This window comes from Fistularia commersonii, chromosome 27 (assembly GCF_037954325.1).
Source record: "Fistularia commersonii isolate RoL2024-O1a breed Wild chromosome 27, RoL_Fcom_v1.0, whole genome shotgun sequence".
NCBI classification, from domain to species: Eukaryota; Metazoa; Chordata; class Actinopteri; order Syngnathiformes; family Fistulariidae; genus Fistularia; species Fistularia commersonii.
The window spans coordinates 10860001-10881421 of NC_141310.1; the positions used below are offsets into that span (position 1 = coordinate 10860001).

Below are 21421 nucleotides of genomic sequence, written 5' to 3' on the forward strand. Positions count from 1 at the left end.
TATATTGCTGGGACAGAAGAATTTAAAGTTTACTTTATATAAGTTTATATGACCTCAATCACTCACGTCATGTCCACACACATACATGCATACATCCATACATCCATACATGTATACACACACGCACACACGTATACACACCGACACATGCATTCACCCATACATGTATACACACACATATACACACACACACACACATGCATATATCCATACATGCACACACACGCACACACACATACACACGCACATGCAGACATCCATACATGCACACACACACACACACATGCGTACATCCATACATGCACACACACACACATGCGTACATCCATACATGCACACACACACACACACACACACACACACACAGACATATGCATACATCCATACATGCATACACACACAGAACTGCTGGTTCTGCTTGTTTGCTTCAGCCCGCACACATCCTGCCTATTTTTATTTATTTTATTCATTACTATTTGTTTTTTTCACTCTATATTGTTGTTTAATTCTAGCTGTCACTATTTATATTGTTGTTGTCTTCTGCCTTTCAATTCATATTTATACTCATATTTATATTTATATTTCTTTTTTTTTTCTCTCTGACATTATAAGAATTTCCCCTATGGGGATCAATAAAGTTTATCTTATCATATCTTAAAAAATCATTCAGGTGTCACACAGAGACATGCAGCCACGTTATATAGGGACAAACAACCATTCGCCCTCTTATTCACATATCTGGTCAATCTGGGTTCTCCAATGTACCCCCTGCATGTTTTTGGACGGTGGAAAGAAACTGGGGAACACGGGCAGAATGTTGAGCTTCCACACAAAAAGTCATAATCCAACCTCGGACCTTTTTGCTGTGAGACGGAAGCGCTCACCTTTGCACCACCCAGAAAAACTCTCTTCTTAAATCATCCCTTCAGTGCGCCATTTATCCCGGATTCGAGCGGCGTGACGGCGCAAGGGAAATATTCTCTATTTACACTTTGTTTTTGTTTTTTTTTGCACGATCAAAGAACGCGCGGCTCCCGGCCTCGCTCGACAAGCCGGAACCCACATGTCATTTTCCTTCATACTCTTCCTCCGCGTTCACAACAATATATCAGCTCAGAGGCTGAATGATTGCGTTTTAAATACGCGTGCATGACATACATAAATTCACCTGCAGAACCGGTGGATCAGCAGAACCGAAGCAAATGCTGTCATGTGGGATTTTATTTCCAGTTCTCATTTAAGTCCACGTCTAATTTTGGTCAAAAAGAAAGTCCTGCTAAAGTTACAGGCGCGCCAAAACATTTACCATAATCCTCAAATCAAGTTTCTCACTTTTTTAAGTGTTGAATGCGACATTCCCGCTAACCAGCGTTTATTTACTTGCAGCAACCGCGGCGTTTTCTCTGACCTCTAGGTTGTTGAGCCTCTTGAAGTCGATGTGTAAGTAGGCCCTGATGCCGTCCATGGAACCCGGCAGGGTGACTCCTCGGATCAGCAGGACGAATAGCACCACGTAGGGCATGGTGGCCGTGATGTACACCACCTGGGGCGCGAGAGCAGAGCGGGTCGATGGAGACGAACGACGACCGATAGATTCGCTGTGACGTCGCCGCGGTCTTGGTGTGTACCTTTCCCGAAGACTTGACGCCTTTCCACAGGCTGAAGTAGAGGATGAAGACCACCACCACCAGGCACAGCGTGAGCTCCCAGCGGGGCAAACCCAAGTCGTGGATGCCTCTGCTTTCGTGGAGGTGCAACACACCCCGCCTGCGGTGGGACAGCGACAGGGTGATTGCGGGCAACACACATTCACTCGCTTATTCGATCCCAACCGTCATTGAGCGAGAGGCGGGGTTCACCTTTTCAGCCCACATATTGACATACGACCATTGGCCCTCTCATTCACATGTCACATGAAGGATACAAACATCAACTCTCTCCTGACATGTCATATTGAAATGCACAACTATTCATTCGCTCAATCGGACGTCATATGGAGACATGCAACCATTCGCACGACAGAAAGCATCATTCACGTCACATGAGACGTATGAATATTAACTCTCTCGTGCATGCGTCATATTGACACGCACAACCATTTGGTCATGGATCTTTTGGTAGCTGTCTGCGAAGAAAATTGTTCTTGGTACAAATCATAGTTTTTCATTCATTTATTTATCCTTTATCTCACTTGGAAGAGTCCGGAATCGATGCCGTGATGCTCAGTTCCAAAAGAGATTGGTCTACCTCCTGCGCCACGCCGCCACCATTAATCCTTCTGGCTCTTATTTTGAAAAATGACTGCTTCCTGTTTCCGCTTTCGCCTTACTATCGCACTTAATATTGTAATTGCGTAATACAACAAGTAATTGTTGTATTCAGATTAAATACCGTTAACTGACAAAAGTTTGTATTATTTGAACCCACACGCCTTGAACAACCCATGGAAACATTTTTATGCAGAAAACCATGATACAAAAAAAGGTTTCGGGATCGCTGATATAAGTGATTCATACATAATATACTGCTCAAAAAAAATAAAGGGAACACTTAAATAACACAAATAAATAACTCCAATCACATTGCTGTGAAATCAAACTGTCCACTTGGGAAGCAACACTGATTCATTTTGACTTGTTTCAAGAACATTACATCACAGTTGGATCAGTCTGTGGTGTGTTTTTCCATTTTAATTTTGAGTGTGACTCCAAACCCTGACCTCCATGGGTTCAAACATTTGACTGCCATTGATAATTTTTGTGTGATTTTGTTGTCAGCACATTCAACGATGTAAAGAACAAAATATTTCATAAGAATATTTCATTCATTAAGATCTAGGATGTGTTATTTTAGTGTTCCCTTAATTTTATTGAGCAGTGTATACACTATGTATACTGTTTATATATTGTCAAAAAATTACTTAGTCGCAACTTTAGCAAGCATTTGATAAGAATATTTCATCCATCCAGATCTAGGATGAGTTATTTTAGTGTTTTTGAGCGGTGTATTATAATATATGACCATCATAGAGACATACAGTACATTCACACTCTCATTCGAACCAGAGACCTTCTTCTACGAAGCGCTGAGCACTGCGCTAACATGCCGCCGTTCATCAGTTTCAGAAAGATAATATTCGGGAGATCATCTCCAATATTTCAAAGTCTAATAAAACTATACGCATTTCTCTTACACAGTGAAAAAATCCCACCCGGGTTCTACTGAAGGAGTCGAAAGTGAGTGAAACTGCGATTAAAGAGAAGATGAGTTGGTGAATTTGCAAAAAAAAGTTTTAAAAAATGCTTTTAAATATTCGGTAATGATGTCTGTTATTGTTCGACCGCGGTCGGAGAGCCAAAGCCCTCCTGTCCGACCGAGGCGTCTCTAAGTGTTTTATTATGACATCAGGGGAGATAGATAGTGCTTCTTGTTCTCTCGGAGGAGATAGCGTTTCCAGCTGCGCCGCTCATTCCTCGGAACGTCTGCTCATCGGTGGGAGGCGGCGGTGGCGGAGGGGGGTGAGCGGGAACAGAGCGCACCACCTCCGCCGAGGGGACGGGGGCCCGGCCGGCCAGAAACGCCGGTTACGACGTGGCCCTGCGCAGCATCACGGCGAAAGGAACCGACGTTTGTCATTCAACGCTCAAATCGTATGTCTATAAACTGAAGCTGCTTGAAAGGTATGGAATAAAATATTTAAGGCCGACAACGGGGGGTGTCTGACTTTGCTCCCCGTAACCGCAACTGACAGCCGTCGCCGCGCAATGACCCCCCCCCCGCCCCGCGGCAACACGACAAACCAGCATTACCTTGTTATCATTGCTCCTGAAATCGGGTTAAAATTGCTCCCGTGTTCAGGTCAGAACCAAAACATTGTACTTATAAGGCCTCGGGAGCTACAGCGAAAGGGACGTCTGAGCGTACGGGCAAAACAGGAACCCAATAAAGACCCCCTTCACGATGCTTTTAAAGGGTGAGAAGTCTCCACGCTCGGAACGGCTCGTCTCCTCCTCGCGTGCCGGTATCCCGCAGTAAAAATGTTTAAAAGCACTTTTGTTCCCCGTCGCGTTTGTCTTAAGACTGTTCCCGGGCCGGATTAAATATGCTCGGCATGTGATGCCAGCTGATAAACGGCGGAACACGATTTGGATCTGATACCCAAGGGTTGCTTATACAACATCCAAACACAGCTAAAATCGCAGAAACACGCAAGGCCGAGTCAGGCAATCTGTGAAACTCTTCTTTACTTATCTCCGTCTGGTAATAAATTCAAAGCTTTTCGGTCTTCGGGGAGAAAAGATAGCGACTCGAGGACATCGGCTAATTTGGATGACAGATCTGTGCTCTGACCTGGACGGCTCGCGGTGGGGTTTACGAAGCCCCGAGGCCTCCTCGTTGATCTGATAGCGCAGATAGCACCCTGCCCCTAAACGCTCACTCCGACATCAAACCGAGCGAGTCCCCTCGGCCCAGTTACTCTAAACACATTTACTCTTATCGCCGCTCGGCGAGGCCGGTTTACGCCGCTATCATAACACTCTGTTATGCCGTTGCCATTAGCCACTCTCTTTGCAATGTAGCCTGGCAGTGTTTTGCATGCAGCCTTGTTTGGCGACTATAGGGCACTCAAATAAGCACTCAAATGGATTTTCTTTTAAATTATGATTTGCAACACATCTCCTCTTCATCATTAAAATTATATACAATTTCATCCATTGGAATACCCTGATCTTGTCTAATGGAGGGTTACTTTCAGGTTACTTTCTGATGTGGCTAACGCAGGCTAGCAATAAAAAACAAATGCTACGCGTTAGCGTGATCCATTTTTATTGATAAACTACCAGTCGATTCCAAACAATTGTTGTGACGCATTCGGTTACCGTGCGTTATGAAACAGGTAGCATTGTGTCGCATTTGTTATCTAGCATCAGGTTACGCTGCATTGAGTCTCGTTGCATCATCGGTTTAACGCCTCCTTTCATGATATTAAGTTGCGTCACGTTACTTTGGAGGGTCACGGGATTCACGTTTGTGTTACATTATTTATGTGTTTTTGAACGGTGGTAAACAGGTAGCAGCTAGCATTTGCCATTCTTTGTGTTTACCTGTTTTGTAGGATCTCCAATTAAATTCCATTACAGTCCAAGTGTAAAAATAACAGCAATGCAAGCTAGCACCTTCTCTGCAGTCGCTGTTAGCACAGCTTCAGCGCTACATCAGAAGAAATAAAAAAGGCCCCAATTTAAAAGCCATCTGAACCTGCTGGGTGCGATGTTTGCTAAGCTATTTTCCCCAAAAAGAAACCATGATGCACGCATTTTTCTTTTAAAGCAGATCAAACGAGCCTACGCTCAAACTTCGCGTACACTTGTTTCAGCCTTTTCTCCATAAAACCGCTCTAAAAACGTTCGATCTATATTACGGGGTTTGGAGGAAAGCGCGTTTGGATTCTCGCCCCGAACAAAATAAATTTCAAGATTGCATAATTTTGCATGAATCAACGGTACGAGACGGCTTTATCTTTAAATACCAAACTCTTTGAAGTATTTCTGTATTGCAACATCTCCTCATTATAAAATCTTATAAAAGCCCAGATCTTTGTGCGAAAGTTGGTTCGTGTATTCGACTGACATTGAGATGTCCTCTTTTTTTGTCGGGCTAAGCACAGTTTTATAGAAAAAAGGGTCAAAAATGATTATATTTATTCACCAAGTCGCACCCGTTTGCATTGCCCCATTCATTTGTTGCTATTCTAGTATACAGGACTGTCTCAGAAAATTCGAATATTGTGATAAAGTTCTTTATCTTCTGTAATGCAATTAAAAACACAAAAATTACTTTTTCATGATATTCTTATATTTTGAGATAAGATTTTTGACATTCTTAAGATGTAAGCCATAATCAGCAATATTAAAATAATAACTGGCTTGCAATATTTCAGTTGATTTGTAATGAATCTACAATGTGTGACATTTTTGTTTTTGTAATTACATTACAGAAGATAAAGAACTTTATCACAACATTCTAATTTTCTGAGACAGTCCTGTATATAATAGTGGATTAACAGTTGAGGACTTTCACGACAGGCCACGGAGCTGCTGATGAATGAAGAAAAAAAAATGGCGGAGACCAAAATAGAGTGCCAAGAAAAGCAAATATCGGTTTTGGTGTCGAACGCCGCTCCGCACGCCGCAACTCTTAAGTCGTCGCCGAGGTCCGCCGCGGTTGCTATGTTAATACATTTCCGCTCGGCGGGAATCGAAGCGCTGTCGAAACAAGCAGCAGCATGCGGCGCCCCGTTTCAGTAAAGTAGAACACCGGATATTTTCATAACATTTCATAACATTTTCAACCCGATTGAACCGCGCCGTTTGCTATTCTATACCGTGATTCCTCGCTAGTGTTCCTGCCCGTCTGAAAATAGCGAGGTTTTTTGAGGATGAAGTGGACTGTAAGAGGTGAAGCAAGAGAATTGTTTACCCAGTTGGCCTGGGGTTCCCATGCTGAGCCCTGGCACCCGTCCCGTGGTCGGAGCGAGGCGTGAGCGGGAGGATTTACGGTCCCCAACGGGATCCGTCTCTTCGCACATCCACCGTGTAACTCACAATCCGAGTCTTTTAGTCTTTTCCTTGAGTCCTATTTCACAACGCGAGCGCCTTCGAAGGGAAAGGCTCGTTTGAGTAAAACGTCATCGCACTTCGCAGGGGGGGGACGCTAACTGAAGGGGACGCCGCCGCCGTCGTCGTGGATGTAAATGACTTCGGATTTATCCCTTGCCTGCCGCTTAGCACGTGTCCGTTTCAGACTTCCTGTGCGCCGCGGAGTTATTCTTCGCAAGAGGCCGGAGGAACTCTGACCTTTTTTCAAGTGGAAACAGAAGAAGTTTCCTTTTTCGGTGCTCTTCAAACATGACATCTGACCTCATTTTACATTTTCTATTTATACACGGCATCGATAATGACCGAGTCCCGCTGTGTCGCCGCTGCGTTCCTCGCGTGGATGAGGGTTTTTCAAGGGACGGGACTTCGACAGTCACTTCTCGCCTCAAACACGGTTTGCGTGAGTGTCTAATACACAAAATAATTGTGTGATTGGGGAAAAAAAAGACTCACTCGTAGTACTCCGCTGCAGGGGTGATCTTGTACTTGGCGTAGGAGGTCCCGTTGCCCAGCACGGAGCCGTTGATGGCCTTGGGGTCGGTGCAGTTCGGGCTGTTCCAGCTGTTGTCGCATCGCAGCCACGGCAGCTCCGTGGTCATGGAGGAGAACAGGTAGTGGAGAGACCAGGCGATGATGACGTTGTAGTAGAAGCCGACATACAGGGCGATGAGGATCACTGTGTATCCCACGCCTGGATAGCACAGATAGAACGCAAGTGCTTTTTTGAATAGGAGTTCTTTTCCATCACGGCGTAATGTAGGGACATTTACTGCTCGGTACAAATCCAGCATCTGCGTACTCTTAATAAAAACATCTCAAGTTTTTGCCACAACAGGGGTTTTCTGATTAGGATTCTGATTCTGAGTGATTCTTTTTCTGATTCTGAGTCTGAGTGGTTCTGATTCTGACACAGATTCTGATTCACTGGTTCAATGTCTTTGTCTGAGCGATCTGTGTCAGAGTCTGAGTCTGATTCTGAGTGATTCTTAATCTGATTCTGATACTGACTTTGAGCTTGAATCTGATGCTGAATCAGCATCAGATTCTACGTCGGAGTATGATCCTGAGACTCAGTCAGTGTGATTCTGATTTCGAGTCTGCTTCGGAGTCTAAGTCTAAGTCTGAGTCTAAATCTGAATCTGATTCTGAGTGATTCTTATTCTGTGTATTAGTCTGTGAGTGAATTTTGATTCTGAATCTGATTCTAATTCAGAATCTGATTCAGCACCTGAGTATGATTCCATTCTGAGTGATTTAATGGATTCTGATTCTGGGTCTGAGTCAGTCTTGGTCTTTGTCTAAATCTGACTCTGACTCTGACTTTGACTCTGATACTGATTCTGAATCTGATCCTGATTCTGAATCTGATTCTGAATCTGATTCTGAATCTGATTCTGATTCTGAATCTGATTCTGAATCTGATTCTGAATCTGATTCTGATTCTGATTCTGAATCTGATCCTGATCCTGATTCTGAATCTGATTCTGAATCTGAATCTGAATCTGAATCTGAATCTGATTCTAATTCTGATTCTGAATCTGACACTTAGATTAGATTCTGCGTTGGTATATGATCCTGAGACTGAGTCAGTGAGATTCTGATTTCCAGTCTGATTCTGATACTGAATCAGATTCTGATTCTGATTCTGAATCTGAATCTGAATCTGAATCTGAATCTGAATCTGAATCTGATGCTGGGTGATTCTTATTCTGTTTCTTAGTCTGTGAGTGATTTTGATTCTGAGTCTGATTTTGATTCAGAGTCGTATTCAGCGTCTGAGTCTGAGCCTGATTTGGATTCAGTCAATTTATTTTGGTATTTTTCAACTTGTTGGATTAAATACTCATATGAATCAAAAACAATATCAAAATGGAAAAAATAATTTATCTCGACCGGAAATTGAAAATTTGAAGCTTTAACTATTTTCCTCTGCCCCTCTTACTGTTCCTTGGAAGAAAAAAAGAAAAGGAAAAGTGTGGATATTACACCTACAACAGGCAGTTTACAAGTTATTTATATGTATAAATGATATCCTTTCTAAATCAGGTTTTGAATCAACTTATCAAGTGTTATTGATATATAAGTCTATTGATTATTCTGTGGATTTGACTCCTTCAATTGATTCACATCTTTGTTTTGCATTTGTCAATTTGCGAGCATGCAAATCGCTCTTGGTTCATGTTTATTCAGATCGGATCTGGAACACATTCTGGAATTTTAGGGTCTGGAATTTTATGAATAATTAGTTTCTGAATGATTTAGGTGATGGGACGCGAATTGAACTATAAAAGTGAATTTATAGAGATATTTATACGAGACAAAAATCAATAAGTCACCATCTTTCTCTGAAAACTCATTTGATTTCCCTCGAAAACTTGCAGGTAAATGCCTTTTATCAGCGCAGAAATCAGAGAAAAGTATAAATCCAAAACCTGGAAAAACTGGAAAACGTAGTGAGCAATCGTTGGTATTTATCTTCGGGACGGTTCTCCCGTTTCCCCCCTGTTCTCATCACCGCTCGGTACATATATCACTCCCACAGGCTTGCAATAGATGGTACTCGGATGTTAAGCTGCAGATTCCCCCCTTTTGACGGTCTACATACTTCTGCCGCTCCTGTTTCATTTCCAACGTTACTGCAGGCGGAGCGACGCACCTCGCAGTGCGAGGAGACGCGCAGCCTGGAAGCTATTCAACAAAAAGCAGCTTAAAACCGGAGACTTGAATTAAAAATACATGAGAGTATGAGTTATCATTCATTCATGATCTATACGGTGTATCCTGCGCTATCCTGCACTGCTCGAAAAAATAAAGGGAATATTTAAACAACAAAGTGTCCACTTGAAGCAACACGGATTCATTTTGACGCGTTTCAAGGACATTACATCAACGTCGGATCGGCCCGGAGTGTTTTTCCGCTTTCATTTTGAGCGTGACTCCAAATCCAGACCTCCTCGGGTTCATACGTTTTATTTCCATGAATAATTTTGGTGTGATTTTGTTGTCAGCACATTCAACGATGTAAAGAACAAAGTATTTCATAAGAATATTTCATTCATTAAGATCTAGGATGTGCTATTTTAGTGCTCCCTTAATTTTATTGAGCAGTGTATACACTATATATACTGTTTATATATTGTCAAAAACTTGCTTAGTTGCAAGTCCTACCGGTTTATATATACTGTTAACACTGTGTATTTTGAGTTTTTTATTTTTGATATTTTTTTCTTGCATATTCTTTTCTATTCTAAGGGTCGCTGTAGTCATTCACGCCTCATATGAACAGATTCACTCACTCATTCATATAATGTATAGAATTATACAGCCTTTTTACCCATCATATAGAGACAGTTCACCCTCTCATCCAAAAAGGAGGTTCTCAGTCGTCCGGGTTGTGGTGAATTCTTGTCGAAAACCTTCTCGTCGTGGCAACTGGACTTGAATTTCTTCACTTGAAGGCGTCTCAGTAAGAACTGAAGGAGACGTTTCCCGGATGAGAAACGCGTTCAGGTGAAGAATTTCAAGTCCAGTTGCCACGACGAGAAGATTTCGACGAGAATTAACTTTCACTCTCACGCGCCTGGGCGAGTTAGATTCACCAATGAATCTCCTGCCTGTTTTTGGACGGTTGGAGAAAACATGGAGAACACGGAGACCCCAAACAGAACGGCGCCTTGTCGGAATCAAACCGGCGGATCTTCTTGCCGTGAGGCGGTAAAAGCTAACTGTCCCGCCTAGCAAGAGTTCGTCGAGTCCAAACGCAAGTTTGCACGACAGTCCGCGCAAATGCCGGTCAGCCAATTATGTCATTACATCAAAATCACGGGGCGGTTTCCATGGCGCCGCGGGGGCTGATGCACAGCACAGGGTAAAACATGAAATGTAAACCATCAGGGAGTGGAGAGAGAGAGCGATGACGCGACAGGTAGATTAGCTGCAAGTTGTACATCAGGACACAAGGGGGTCAAAGGACGAGAACGGAGGGATGAAACGAAAGGGCAACGGACTGAGAAGTGATGGAAGATTTTTAAAAACTAGACAAGAATGAGGCCATGAGGGTGAATGAGGGTCGCGCTTCACCTTTAAAGATGGGGCATATTTTCCAGACTGTCGCTGCCCCCTCCCTGTTGTACTGGCCCAAGGCGAGTTCCATGTAGAACAGCGGCATCCCGGCGATGACCAGGAAAAGAATGTAGGGGATCAAAAAGGCACCTGGAAGGAGAGAGAGGGAAAATAACAAATAAATCTCGGAGAGCTGTTGATATTGGATGACGCTCCTCTCGCCTCCTGCATCACTCTGTGGTCTGGTAAGAAAGCACAACGAGGAGGCTTTTCAATTATTTTCGGGATCGAGATCCTCGGATTGAGGGATGGCGGCGAGACGACACGCCAGCGCCAGACAAAACACCTTTTTTTTTTTTTTTTTTTTTTAAGCCAACGCCGACAAGAATCTCCATCTCCGCTTCTCTAAACACCCGACCTTCCCCTTTTCCACTGCTAACGTGATTTGGCAGGTCCTACGGAAAAGAAGCGTCGGGTTTAAATGGGATTCGGACGAGAGCTTCCCCGCAAGAAGCCTGTGAGCAGAAACAAACTCCGCGCAGTGCGATTGTGTGTGTGTGTGTGGTGTCATGCAACCGGCTGCGTCCAGTCAAAGCTGGGGAGGTACACACACCACCTTTCCAGCCTCCCGGCGGGGAAGTGATGTCATATTTGGATGTTTAGCCGGCAGGCAGCTTTGAGTTTCCTCGATAGAGCGGGCGGGAAATATGCATCGACCCGCCATTAGTTTTCACACACGCGGATTATCACTTCGACAGAATTTTGCAGTCCGAGGCGAATTCCCGGCTTCCTGGTCAAAGAGGGCAGGCCGGTTGCCACGGGCGCGAAAGAATGTAGCCGTCGTTTAGTTTCGGCCGTCGAAATGAGCAGTTCGGTCTGGACCAGAGGTGTCAAACTCAACAAACACGTTTAATCTGGCAAGCAAAGCTAAAAGATACCAGGTTTAAGGGGTGAATTGAACGATAGGTACATTAACAGTAGTTAATGTTTATTATTTTATTGTACTTTTATTCATCCTTTGCGGGAAATTCACTGCATTTGACCCATAATGGATGAACCATGAGCAGTTGGCAGCCATCTAGCGGCGCCAGGGGAGCAATTCGGGGTTCTGCTCAACAACACTTCGAAACAATCGCAGGAACCGGGAATCGAACCAGGATTGTTCGGATCCAAGAGCGATCACTATTCATCGTCATGATTTTACCCGTCCAACCCACGTGAGAATAGATTTTCCTCCATGTGACCCCTGCGCCGGTCCATTCGTGGAGGCAGAGAAAAGGAAAAACACACTCAAAAGCGAAAAACACATCCCGACGATAATTGCTATTCACACCTTTACGGCCGTCTCTCATTTTTACGGAACATGAGTGCATCACGGCGGCAAACACAGTAAAAACAGCAAGAAATCCAGATTTCTTATTTTAAGTCACCATCCTGCCTAATGTAGACGCTACTTATATATTTCTTAAAATTTATTCCCACATTTATTTGTCTTCTCCTGCCAGTGAGGCGGGCGGGGGAGGGGAGGGTGGGGGGGGTCCGGCCGTCGCGCCTGAGAAGCCATGACAAAGATAAGGATTTATCTAGAAGCGACGAACATCACAACGCACGTATTAAAGAGAGAGAGCGTGTCAGAACTACCAAAGAGCGGGACGTCGAGGTTTTGTACTTTTCGGTGCCCTTTTTCCGATGAAGCTTGAGTCTCTTTCAGCAGCTTAACTCATTAATGTCGATTAAAAGAACCCGCCTGGCGTCCGAGCTTCAGGAATGCTTTCCAAAACGCGGCTCCGCACGAGTCTTTCTCGGCATTTCATCATACAGCGGGGATATTTCCCCGACAGGAAAAATGGGCGCAGGTAGGAAACGCAAATATATTCATCATTCGGCGCTCCGCCGCGTCTCCCTCCTCGCCTCCGGCCCCGACCGCCCGTCCAAATAGAGATCCGTTGACGGCTGTTTCTGTGTGCGGACCAACCGCGCTGCCAGGAGTCATCAGTCAAGGTCACACACTTCTCAGAGCGATCAGCGCCAGAACGAACACTGCGGAATTATACTATAATGGTTGTTTCCAAAACTTCTCTCCCGAGTGGCTCTTAAAGACGCCAGGACTGATGGACGTCGGTCTGACCCCGAAAGGTGGATTTGAAACTCTCTCTGTGAGACATAAGGCCTTTTTATTTTCCTCAAAACTGAGTCGAAACTTTAGCATTAGTCAAAGGATTTAAAACTGAAGCGGTCTTGTAGTCTCAATTTGGATCGTAAATAATACAGTGGAATAGGATTAGGTCATTAATTGCCGTCGTGTTTTTTTCCCCCGGCCTCGTTGGCATTTATACGGCATTTATATTTATATTTCTGATTTGCCCAAAGGAACTGCATGGCGGATCCGAATCAGTGGCCGGAATGGTCGGTTCGTCCATAACTTTTAAAATCCCGGCTCATTTCAAATGAACAGGTTGTTCATTCATGTAACAGTCCGACTTCATTTAGATAATATGAATTCATATTTAATTCACCACAGAAGTACTTGTGCTTTATTTCTATATTTCTAATGCATTTTAATGTGATTACTGTTTTTAGTATCAATTATTACAAGAAAAGGGTTTGGAATGAGGGGCACATTCTGAGTGGTCCGATCACATACGGGTCCTGTCTGAACTTCGGTTTTAGCTCGCCCAGACGCACACACACACACACACACACACACACGGGTGTTGTGGTGGTTCTGTCTCCTCTCGACTGGAGTTGTGTGTCTACCACTTCAGTAAACCTACGGTGAACAAGGGATTTTATGTTATTTTTTTTACCTTTAAAGGGTGAAAAAAATTCCTATACATTTAAGCGAGTCTTGACATCTGAGGGCAAACAGCCACGGTGACCCCACGGGCAGGAAAGCTATTTTATTTTTTCTGCAGCGACACGTTTAGCGACAAGGAAAGGAGCGCTCATAATTGTTCTTGGGTCATTGTCCGCGGCCAGTGACACATTATCCGCGGCCATGAATACGTTTTGCTGAGGGCCGATATGATTGACGCGGGCCGGGCCGACGGGGCTCCAGCCTTTGAGGCTCGCGGGGGGAAACAACATGTTGACTCTCGCCGCATGAATGGAGGCGCCGCCCGAAACAAGAGGACGGCGACCACCTTCTAGCGAGCGCTCTGTTGTGATGAGGGGTCGAAGGTAAAGCGACATTGTGTTTCCGAACAATCCCTCCACGCGACGCCCTTTCCTCGGCGACCCGAAAACAGTCCATCCGTTACGGCCTTCGCTGTCGCCGAACAAATCGTCGGCGCCGTCGCCAGGCTCTGACCCATCGCTACATTTTAAACCGAAAGGTGTTTTGTTTTATTCTTCCCGACAAGAGGCCGTGACCTTTCCCGGGTAACTTCTCGAGCATCGTCTTCGCCGAATACGTAAAAGCGAGTCGGGCGTACGGTGCCCGCTTTCTCCTCTGTGCCAAAGAAAGTTAAAAGAGCCCCCTGCTTTTTTTTAACTTTTAAACAATTGAATGAATTAAAAAAAAAAAAAAAAAAAAACATGAATTCAGATCTTGACCGGGTGAGACGATAAAGCAAAGCAAACAATCCGGTAGAAACATAGACGACTTTTCATTTAAATTGACGATTTAACGTCGCGGATTCTCAGCCGGGAGAGGGCTTTTATTTTTGATTTTATTTAATTTTACTGTCGATCCACCTGCAGGAACCGTGTGACTGCAGGTGGATCACCTGCCATAAAATAGAGATGACTAAATCTATCCTGGCACTCACCTCCTCCGTTCTTGTAGCACAGGTAAGGGAATCTCCACACGTTGGCCAGGTCGACTGCGAAGCCAATCACCGACAGGAGAAAGTCTATTTTCTTGCCCCAAGTTTCGCGCTCGTCCTCGGCAGGGGCCCCGGGGGGCCCGGTGCGGGGCCCGCCGGCGTCGGGGATGATGGAGGAGCTGGTGTACTGCACGCCATTCTGGTCCTTCACCAGGATCAGTTCCACCTCCTTCTTCTCCACGTTGCACTGCTTCAGCGGGGCCACCGACGAGAGCTTGTGCTCGGGCAGGATCTGGATGTTCATCTCGGCGGTGCTCCTCACGGCCCCCTGCGGGTCCTGGCTGCGGCTGCGGCTGCGACGGCGGCGGCTGCGGCTGCGGACGGGATCGGCGCGCTCGGACGAGGGCGGCTGTCTCGCTGGCGAGGAGCGGACGAGCGAGGGTTCTCCGCCGGGCGTGCAACGGACGCGGTCGCGCACATGGGCTGGAGGGGGAGAGATGAGAATGCACACACACACACACACACACACACACACACACACACACACACGCACGCACACGCACACAGGTTTTTGGAGAGGCTCGGCGTCCGTGCGTAAAGTGGAGAGGAGCGCAAATAACGCGCGGCGAGGAACGCGGATTACTATGGTTGTGTGTGTGTGGTGGTGGTGGTGGTGTGTGTGTGTGTGTGGGGGGGGGGGTTCTCGTCTGCGTGCGTGCGTGTGGGTGTGTGTGTGCGTGTGCACGGGCGCGTAAAGACAAAAACAACGGGTGGAAGGAGATCCGACAAGGCGGGATAAACGCCTATGTGGATGCGCGGCGGCTGTGGGAATTGAACCCTCAACCCTCGCTCCCCTCATGCACTATCCCACGACCCCCCCACGCCCACCCAACCTTCCAGCCCCCCCCACAAACACCATGCACATGGAAAAAAAAAAAGCCGTCCGTGCGTACTTGGTCGCGTCTAGGTCCGCCTCTCCATGACCCGATGCCGCCGGTGTCCAGACGCGTCTGAGGGCAGGCGGCCCATCCTGGGGAAACTTTGAAGACTCGCCTCCCTTCCTCCGGCGGGGACGATATCAAATGCGAGCTTTTAAAAATCCGCTTCCTCTCTCTCCTCCACGTGATATCTTATAATTGCACACCCCCTACTCCCGCCCATCCAACCCCCTCTTCCTCCCCTCCACAGTTAGATGGCAACTTCAGGAGTTCCCATAAAGTTGCAGCTTTTTTTTTTGCAGCCAAACAGCAGGGCTGTGTTATCATTTATTTTATTTTATTTTATTTCATTTTATCTTATTTTAATATATTTTATTTTATTTTATGTTATTTTATTTTATTTATTTTTGATGGGGAGGGGTGAAGGTTCTGGTCCACCTGTTCTATCACAAGCTCAATTTAAAAATAAATAAATACAGGAGACACCTGTGCTAGAAGAGTAGATCCTCCATATCGCCGACATTTAACCTTCTCGCACGCACGCCGCAAAATTAGCAAAGCTTCACATTGGAACTTGGCTCTCACGTGAAGCCAAACTTTATTTTATTTTATTTTTTGGGGGGGGGTTATGATTCGGACTTTATCTGTTTCTTCTCAGAGGCAAAGTGATCGGATTAGGGTTTTTTCTAAGAAGCCGTAAAAGCATTGTGTTCCAATGCGTAATTCAATTCCGCGTCGGCTTTTGCCAGGAGCAATGATTTCTATTAGATATGGTTGATCAGTTCATCCCATTAAAGTCAATGAATGTCCTCTTTGCTCTTCTGGGCTTGTTTTATAAAACCCTAATGGGGCTGGTTTTGGGCGTTTCGTCCGCAAAGATTGAATAACTGCGGCGATGGTGAAGCCGAAGGACCAGGTAACAAGAAAAGGATAATATTTCTGTTTGCCCCCACCCCTCACGTTGCAGGTACATTTGCATCCGGAGCCCTGAGTTGCCAGATGTGCTGCCTTTACGCCCGATGTGACGCGTACCGCACGGCCTGTCGTACTTTGGCGCACTTGTAAATCTGTGGCGTTAGTTCAACAGCCAGGTAAGATTACAAAACAAACCCTGACTGCATCAATTGGATTCATTCATTCATTCATCCAGCCATTGCGGGGATGCTGGAGTCGATCCCAGCTGCCATTGGGCGAAAGGCGTGTCGCCAATCCATTACAAGGCGACATAGACTTTAATTCACGTCATATTTAGACAACCATTCACCCTCTCATTCACAGATCATATAAAAAGGTGAAACCATTCACTCTCAGTCAGACATTCATTCGTCATATAAACTGTTCACGATTTCTGCCCATATCATTGAGATGTACAACAATTCACACGTCATATGGAGACAAAAATGTTCCCTCAGTCATTTGCACGTCGCCAGTGAACCTCCTGCAGGATTCGGGCTGGAGGGGGAACCCCGAAAACCTGAGGGAACCCACGCAGGTACTGGGAAAACACGGCGTGCATGGAAGTGAAACTGCGTTTTTTGCTGTGAGGTGGAAGCGCTAATCGCTAACACGATTAAAACATCACCAACATGCCTCCTTCGACCCGCACTGTACCGGATCTCCCTCTCTCGTTGGAAAGGTTCAGGTGCTCCTGCGTCAAACCCCGGGATGAGAAGCTAATGCGACGGGACGCGGCCTCTCTGCGCTCGCAGTACGAAACCCCTGGGTTGAACCCGGCGCGTCTGCTCTGGGTCAGACTTACAAACCGCCATCACCCCCAACCCCCCAAATCCGCTTTTTTCACCTGATCTGAATGTAAACAGGAACCCACAGCAGCCAATGAGGGGATGCGCTTGTGTGTGTGTGTGTGTATATATATATATATATATATATATCTAAAAATATAAAAACGCACATCATGTATGTTGTTTTTAACTTTGACTTCTAGAATGCTTTGACAGTGAGGTTGCCCTTTGTTGAAAAATGACTAGTCTTAGACATATGTGTGTAAATACATATATACACACACATATATCTACATATATATATATATATGTATACATAAATACGTGTATATACACATTTATACAGGCAGACAATATACACATATCAACACACACGCGCACACACACACACAAACACACACACACACACACAAAAACATAACAAAAATAACACATACATATATACTGCTCAAAAAAATAAAGGGGACACTTGGAGTTACATCGTGTTGTTTAAGTGTTCCCTTTATTTTTTGCACGCAGTATATATATATATATGTATACAGTGTGCAAATAAATAAAGGGAACACTAAAATAACACATCCTTGATCTGAATGAATGAAATATTCATATTAAATACTTCGTTCTTTACATAGTTGAATGTGCTGACAACAATATCACACAAAATTTTTTAATGAAAATCAAATGTATGAACCCATGGAGGTCTAGGTTTGGAGTCGCACTCAAAATAAAAGTGGAAAAACACACTGATCCAACTTTTGATATAATGTCCTTAAAACAAGTCAAAATGAATCAGTGCTGCTTCCAAAGAGGACAGTTTGATGTCACAGCAGTGCGATTGACTTGGGAGTTACATTGTGTTGAAGTGTTCCCTTTATTTTTTGGAGCAGCATTTACACGCATACACACACACATACATATATATATATATATATATATATATATATATATACACATATACATACTTTTTTTGGTGTTGGTTTGCTCATTCCATGGACTTAACGTGCCATTACCACATGGTAATGGGGTCATGGATTTAGCATTGAAGTGGGTTTGTTTTGTTCGGGCCCCCGTTAAAGCCCTCTGATTCAAAAAAAAAAAAAAAAAAAGCCTCCCCTCCCTCCTCCTCCTCCCCCCGGCCGCTGCCTCAAGAAAAGGTCAAGTGTCTTTAAGCTTCTCTTTCCCCTGAGCTTTGTTAGTATCTGTAAGGATTTAAGCAGCGAAGTAATGTTAAGTCCCCCACCTCACCACACATGCTCCATCCAATGGATGAGATAAACAAACGGACCGATTGTGGGATTTCCGTTTATGAGGGGGGTGAAGGCAGCGCACACACACACACACACACACACACACATCTGGAAGAGGTGCACAAGCAAAAAACGTCAAATCAAAGGTGACACTCGGGGGGAAAAAAAGAAAAAAACAAATTTAATGGCCCCGCCTGGAAAAACCCTCCTTCGACTATATATTAAAAGAGTCCTTAATTTTTTTTGGAGGGTTGGGGGAGCGGCGGGGGGAGGAAGGGTGTCACGCCCCCTCCGGTCGCTGGGATGAAGGGAAGACAAAAAAAAAAAAAAGAGCGTGAACGCGAGTGGGGTTTGAATGGCGGGTGGTAATTAGGGGGCGCGCAGAAGAAAGTGGAAGCTTGACAGCGGGAGCATTGGTGTGAGTGCTTATTGTGCTGTGAGTGAGCGTTTGACAAAAAAAAAAAAAAAAAGAAGGCAAAAAAAAAAAAAAAAAAATACAGCACCACTCTTGGGATTTCTAGGCCAGATATCGTATTCCTGCTCGGTTCTTTCCACGTTTTGTCATCGCCGGAAGAGACACAGGAGACTCATGATACATTTCCTCTATTGCTTCCTTGAAGCGATAAGGCGAACGCCAGCTACGTTGATTTATCACGTTTTTTTTTTTTTTTTCCCACCGCGTTCGAGACGGCGTAAACATTTCCACACCCAATTTGGCCTCTAGCTAACGACTAGAAAAAAAAAAAAAAAAGAATAAATCACTTTTTGGTCTTGCTTTACGCATCCTCGCACTGACCCGTCCTCTAGAAAAAAACAAAACAAAAATAAAATCTAGAATATGGTCTGGAGGTGCACCGGGGGGATTCTGGACGGCCCTGCCTGTGCCGGGATCCTCCCCTGTTTTTACAAGCTGTCAAACAGGAAATGAGGAACAATCACTTTTCCTCAAAGAAAAACAAAGAGAGAATCAATAAGGTTTCATCCGACACGATATGGAGACCCAACAATGAGGTCTGGAGGATCTCCCCCGACGGGCCGATGGAGCCAAAGGCGGTGTGACAAAAAGAAAAAAAATACGGCGGCCGGCTTGGAGATGAACTCCTTGCATCACTCGGGATCGGGATGATGGCGTTTCCGCGGCGTCCTCGCAAAAGAGAGGCGGCGTTGCCACGGAGGGTTCAACATCCACCCAGCTGTGAAATACACATCTCAGGTGGCTTCCATTTACGGTGCGGCGGCGCTCCAGTCCAGTAAGATACGTGAGGTTTTTTTAAAATAAAAATTCCTGCCGTGCTGTTTTAGCTTAACGCAGCAACTCATCGGGACACCTGCAAGGTAGACCGGGCTGTATTTTATCGCCGTTTATCAACGTTTGTTGTCACGACAGGTTCTTGGGATCAGATCCAGACCCGGATTTACTGCGTTTTGATTAACGCTTTCTGAAAGCCGTTGTAATTCACACGAGGCGAAATTGGGGCGTTTTTTGATTTTTCCGCAGGTTAAAAAAAAAAAACACGAAGTCCCCGTTCGGATGGAGACGTCCCCGTCCCGGTGTCAGATCAGTTTAACGGCGAGGCCTGTCGCCGCTGACCTTTCCGTCCGGCCCGGCGCAGCGAGTCCATATGGAGCCTGCGTCCGGTTTGGCTCCGCCGAACAGAAGCCGCTCGCTCACCCGGGTCTCCAAGAGGCCAAAATCGGATTACCGATGCATATCGCCCGCAATCTAGTGTGACAGCAGAGACCCCCGGGCGGCGGTGAAATGGATACAGCAATATACAACAGCCGTGCGGAGGGAGACGTGTAGCGCGGGGCCGGAGAGGAGCGCCGGCGCTCTGGGTGGCGCCGGATTCACGCGGTCGCCGGCGCGGTCGCCAGCGATGTGACTTGATTGATTCCACGCCGCCTCATCGATTTCGATTAAAAAGAAATGAGCCTCTCCGCGTTTGAAAAGGTTAGAACAAATTGAAAGCGGGGGGAAATGGGAGGCTGGTAATCACCGCTTCGTCTGACGGTGGGGGTTGTTAATGAAGCGGCCCGCGCTCGCCATCATTCATTTCGGCCCGTCTGTCTTCGGTGGGCGTCGACGCGCGAGCGTTTCCGTCAAAACGTCCAGCGCTCGCATCGGCGCGAGGCGAACTGGGATTTGGTATCGCGGCCACCCACGGGAAAAATGCAGCAGAATACGGCACCTGCGCCGAGAGAAAGCTGATTCCCAAGAACGCCCTTCCTTAAGGGTGTCCTCCAAGGGAATAATTCACATTGTCTTCAATAACCCCAACAGCACAGCCGTCTCATCCATATCGTACTCCTTGATGATAAAATCTTCCAAATCGCTTCGTTATCATCCACCTGACAGGAAACAGCAGGTGGGGTCAAAGAGGGGCCCGAGCAAAAGGAAGGGAGGAAACCGCTTCGGGACTCCCGATAATTCATAAATGATCATTTCCATTGAGATACGGTGCTTTGGAACCGCTGTGAGGTCCGGCTTGAATCCCCGCGTTCTGTCTCGAGTTGATTGCGGGGCGGAAAAGCGCGGGCGTTGCTCGCCGTTTCGAAACAAGGGTGTGATTTAAAAACATGTTATTTTGCTGGTTAGAAATTAAATTTAAGTTAAAAAAAAATCAGTATCAGTAAAAATTGACTTGCACCTGGATCATGCAGTCAGTCAGAAAAGCCGTGCTTTCTCCTGTAAAAGGTTACTGCTGCCACCTAGTGGCCATTTGGAGAACTACAACCCCGCTCAAACCCATTCATCGCCTTCTCCCCTCCCTCATTATAAACAAAGTTTCCTTCAGTTTGCATATTACATACAAAACAGAGCCGCTTGTTTTCTAATTCTATTCTGGAAAGCAAACTCTGCAGTGTTAACAATAAACCACAGCTGTAATCCGCTCCCGGTAAAGTAAATATCCGCTTGTTAATCTGAAAGCGCGCCCCTCTGGAATACACCGAAGAACCGCTGTTGCCTTTTTGCTCACAAATTGCCCTATTTTTTCGGATTTGCTT

The 21421-nt window shown here is 45.6% G+C and overlaps 1 protein-coding gene across 1 annotated transcript in view; it reads right to left on the bottom strand.

Moving 5' to 3' along the window:
• slc6a2 (solute carrier family 6 member 2) overlaps window positions 1-15572 on the bottom strand; it is a 28027-nt gene extending 12455 nt beyond the window's left edge. Inside the window, exons 1-6 of the mRNA XM_086174501.1 lie at window positions 15442-15572; window positions 14492-14971; window positions 10740-10871; window positions 7113-7350; window positions 1629-1767; window positions 1409-1543 (exon numbers count right to left, since the gene is read on the bottom strand). Of these exons, the coding sequence (XP_086030627.1) occupies window positions 1409-1543; window positions 1629-1767; window positions 7113-7350; window positions 10740-10871; window positions 14492-14792 (945 nt within the window). The 5' untranslated portion in view covers window positions 14793-14971; window positions 15442-15572. The remainder of the gene's footprint in view (window positions 1-1408; window positions 1544-1628; window positions 1768-7112; window positions 7351-10739; window positions 10872-14491; window positions 14972-15441) is intronic.
• Window positions 15573-21421: the final 5849 nt, after the last annotated feature.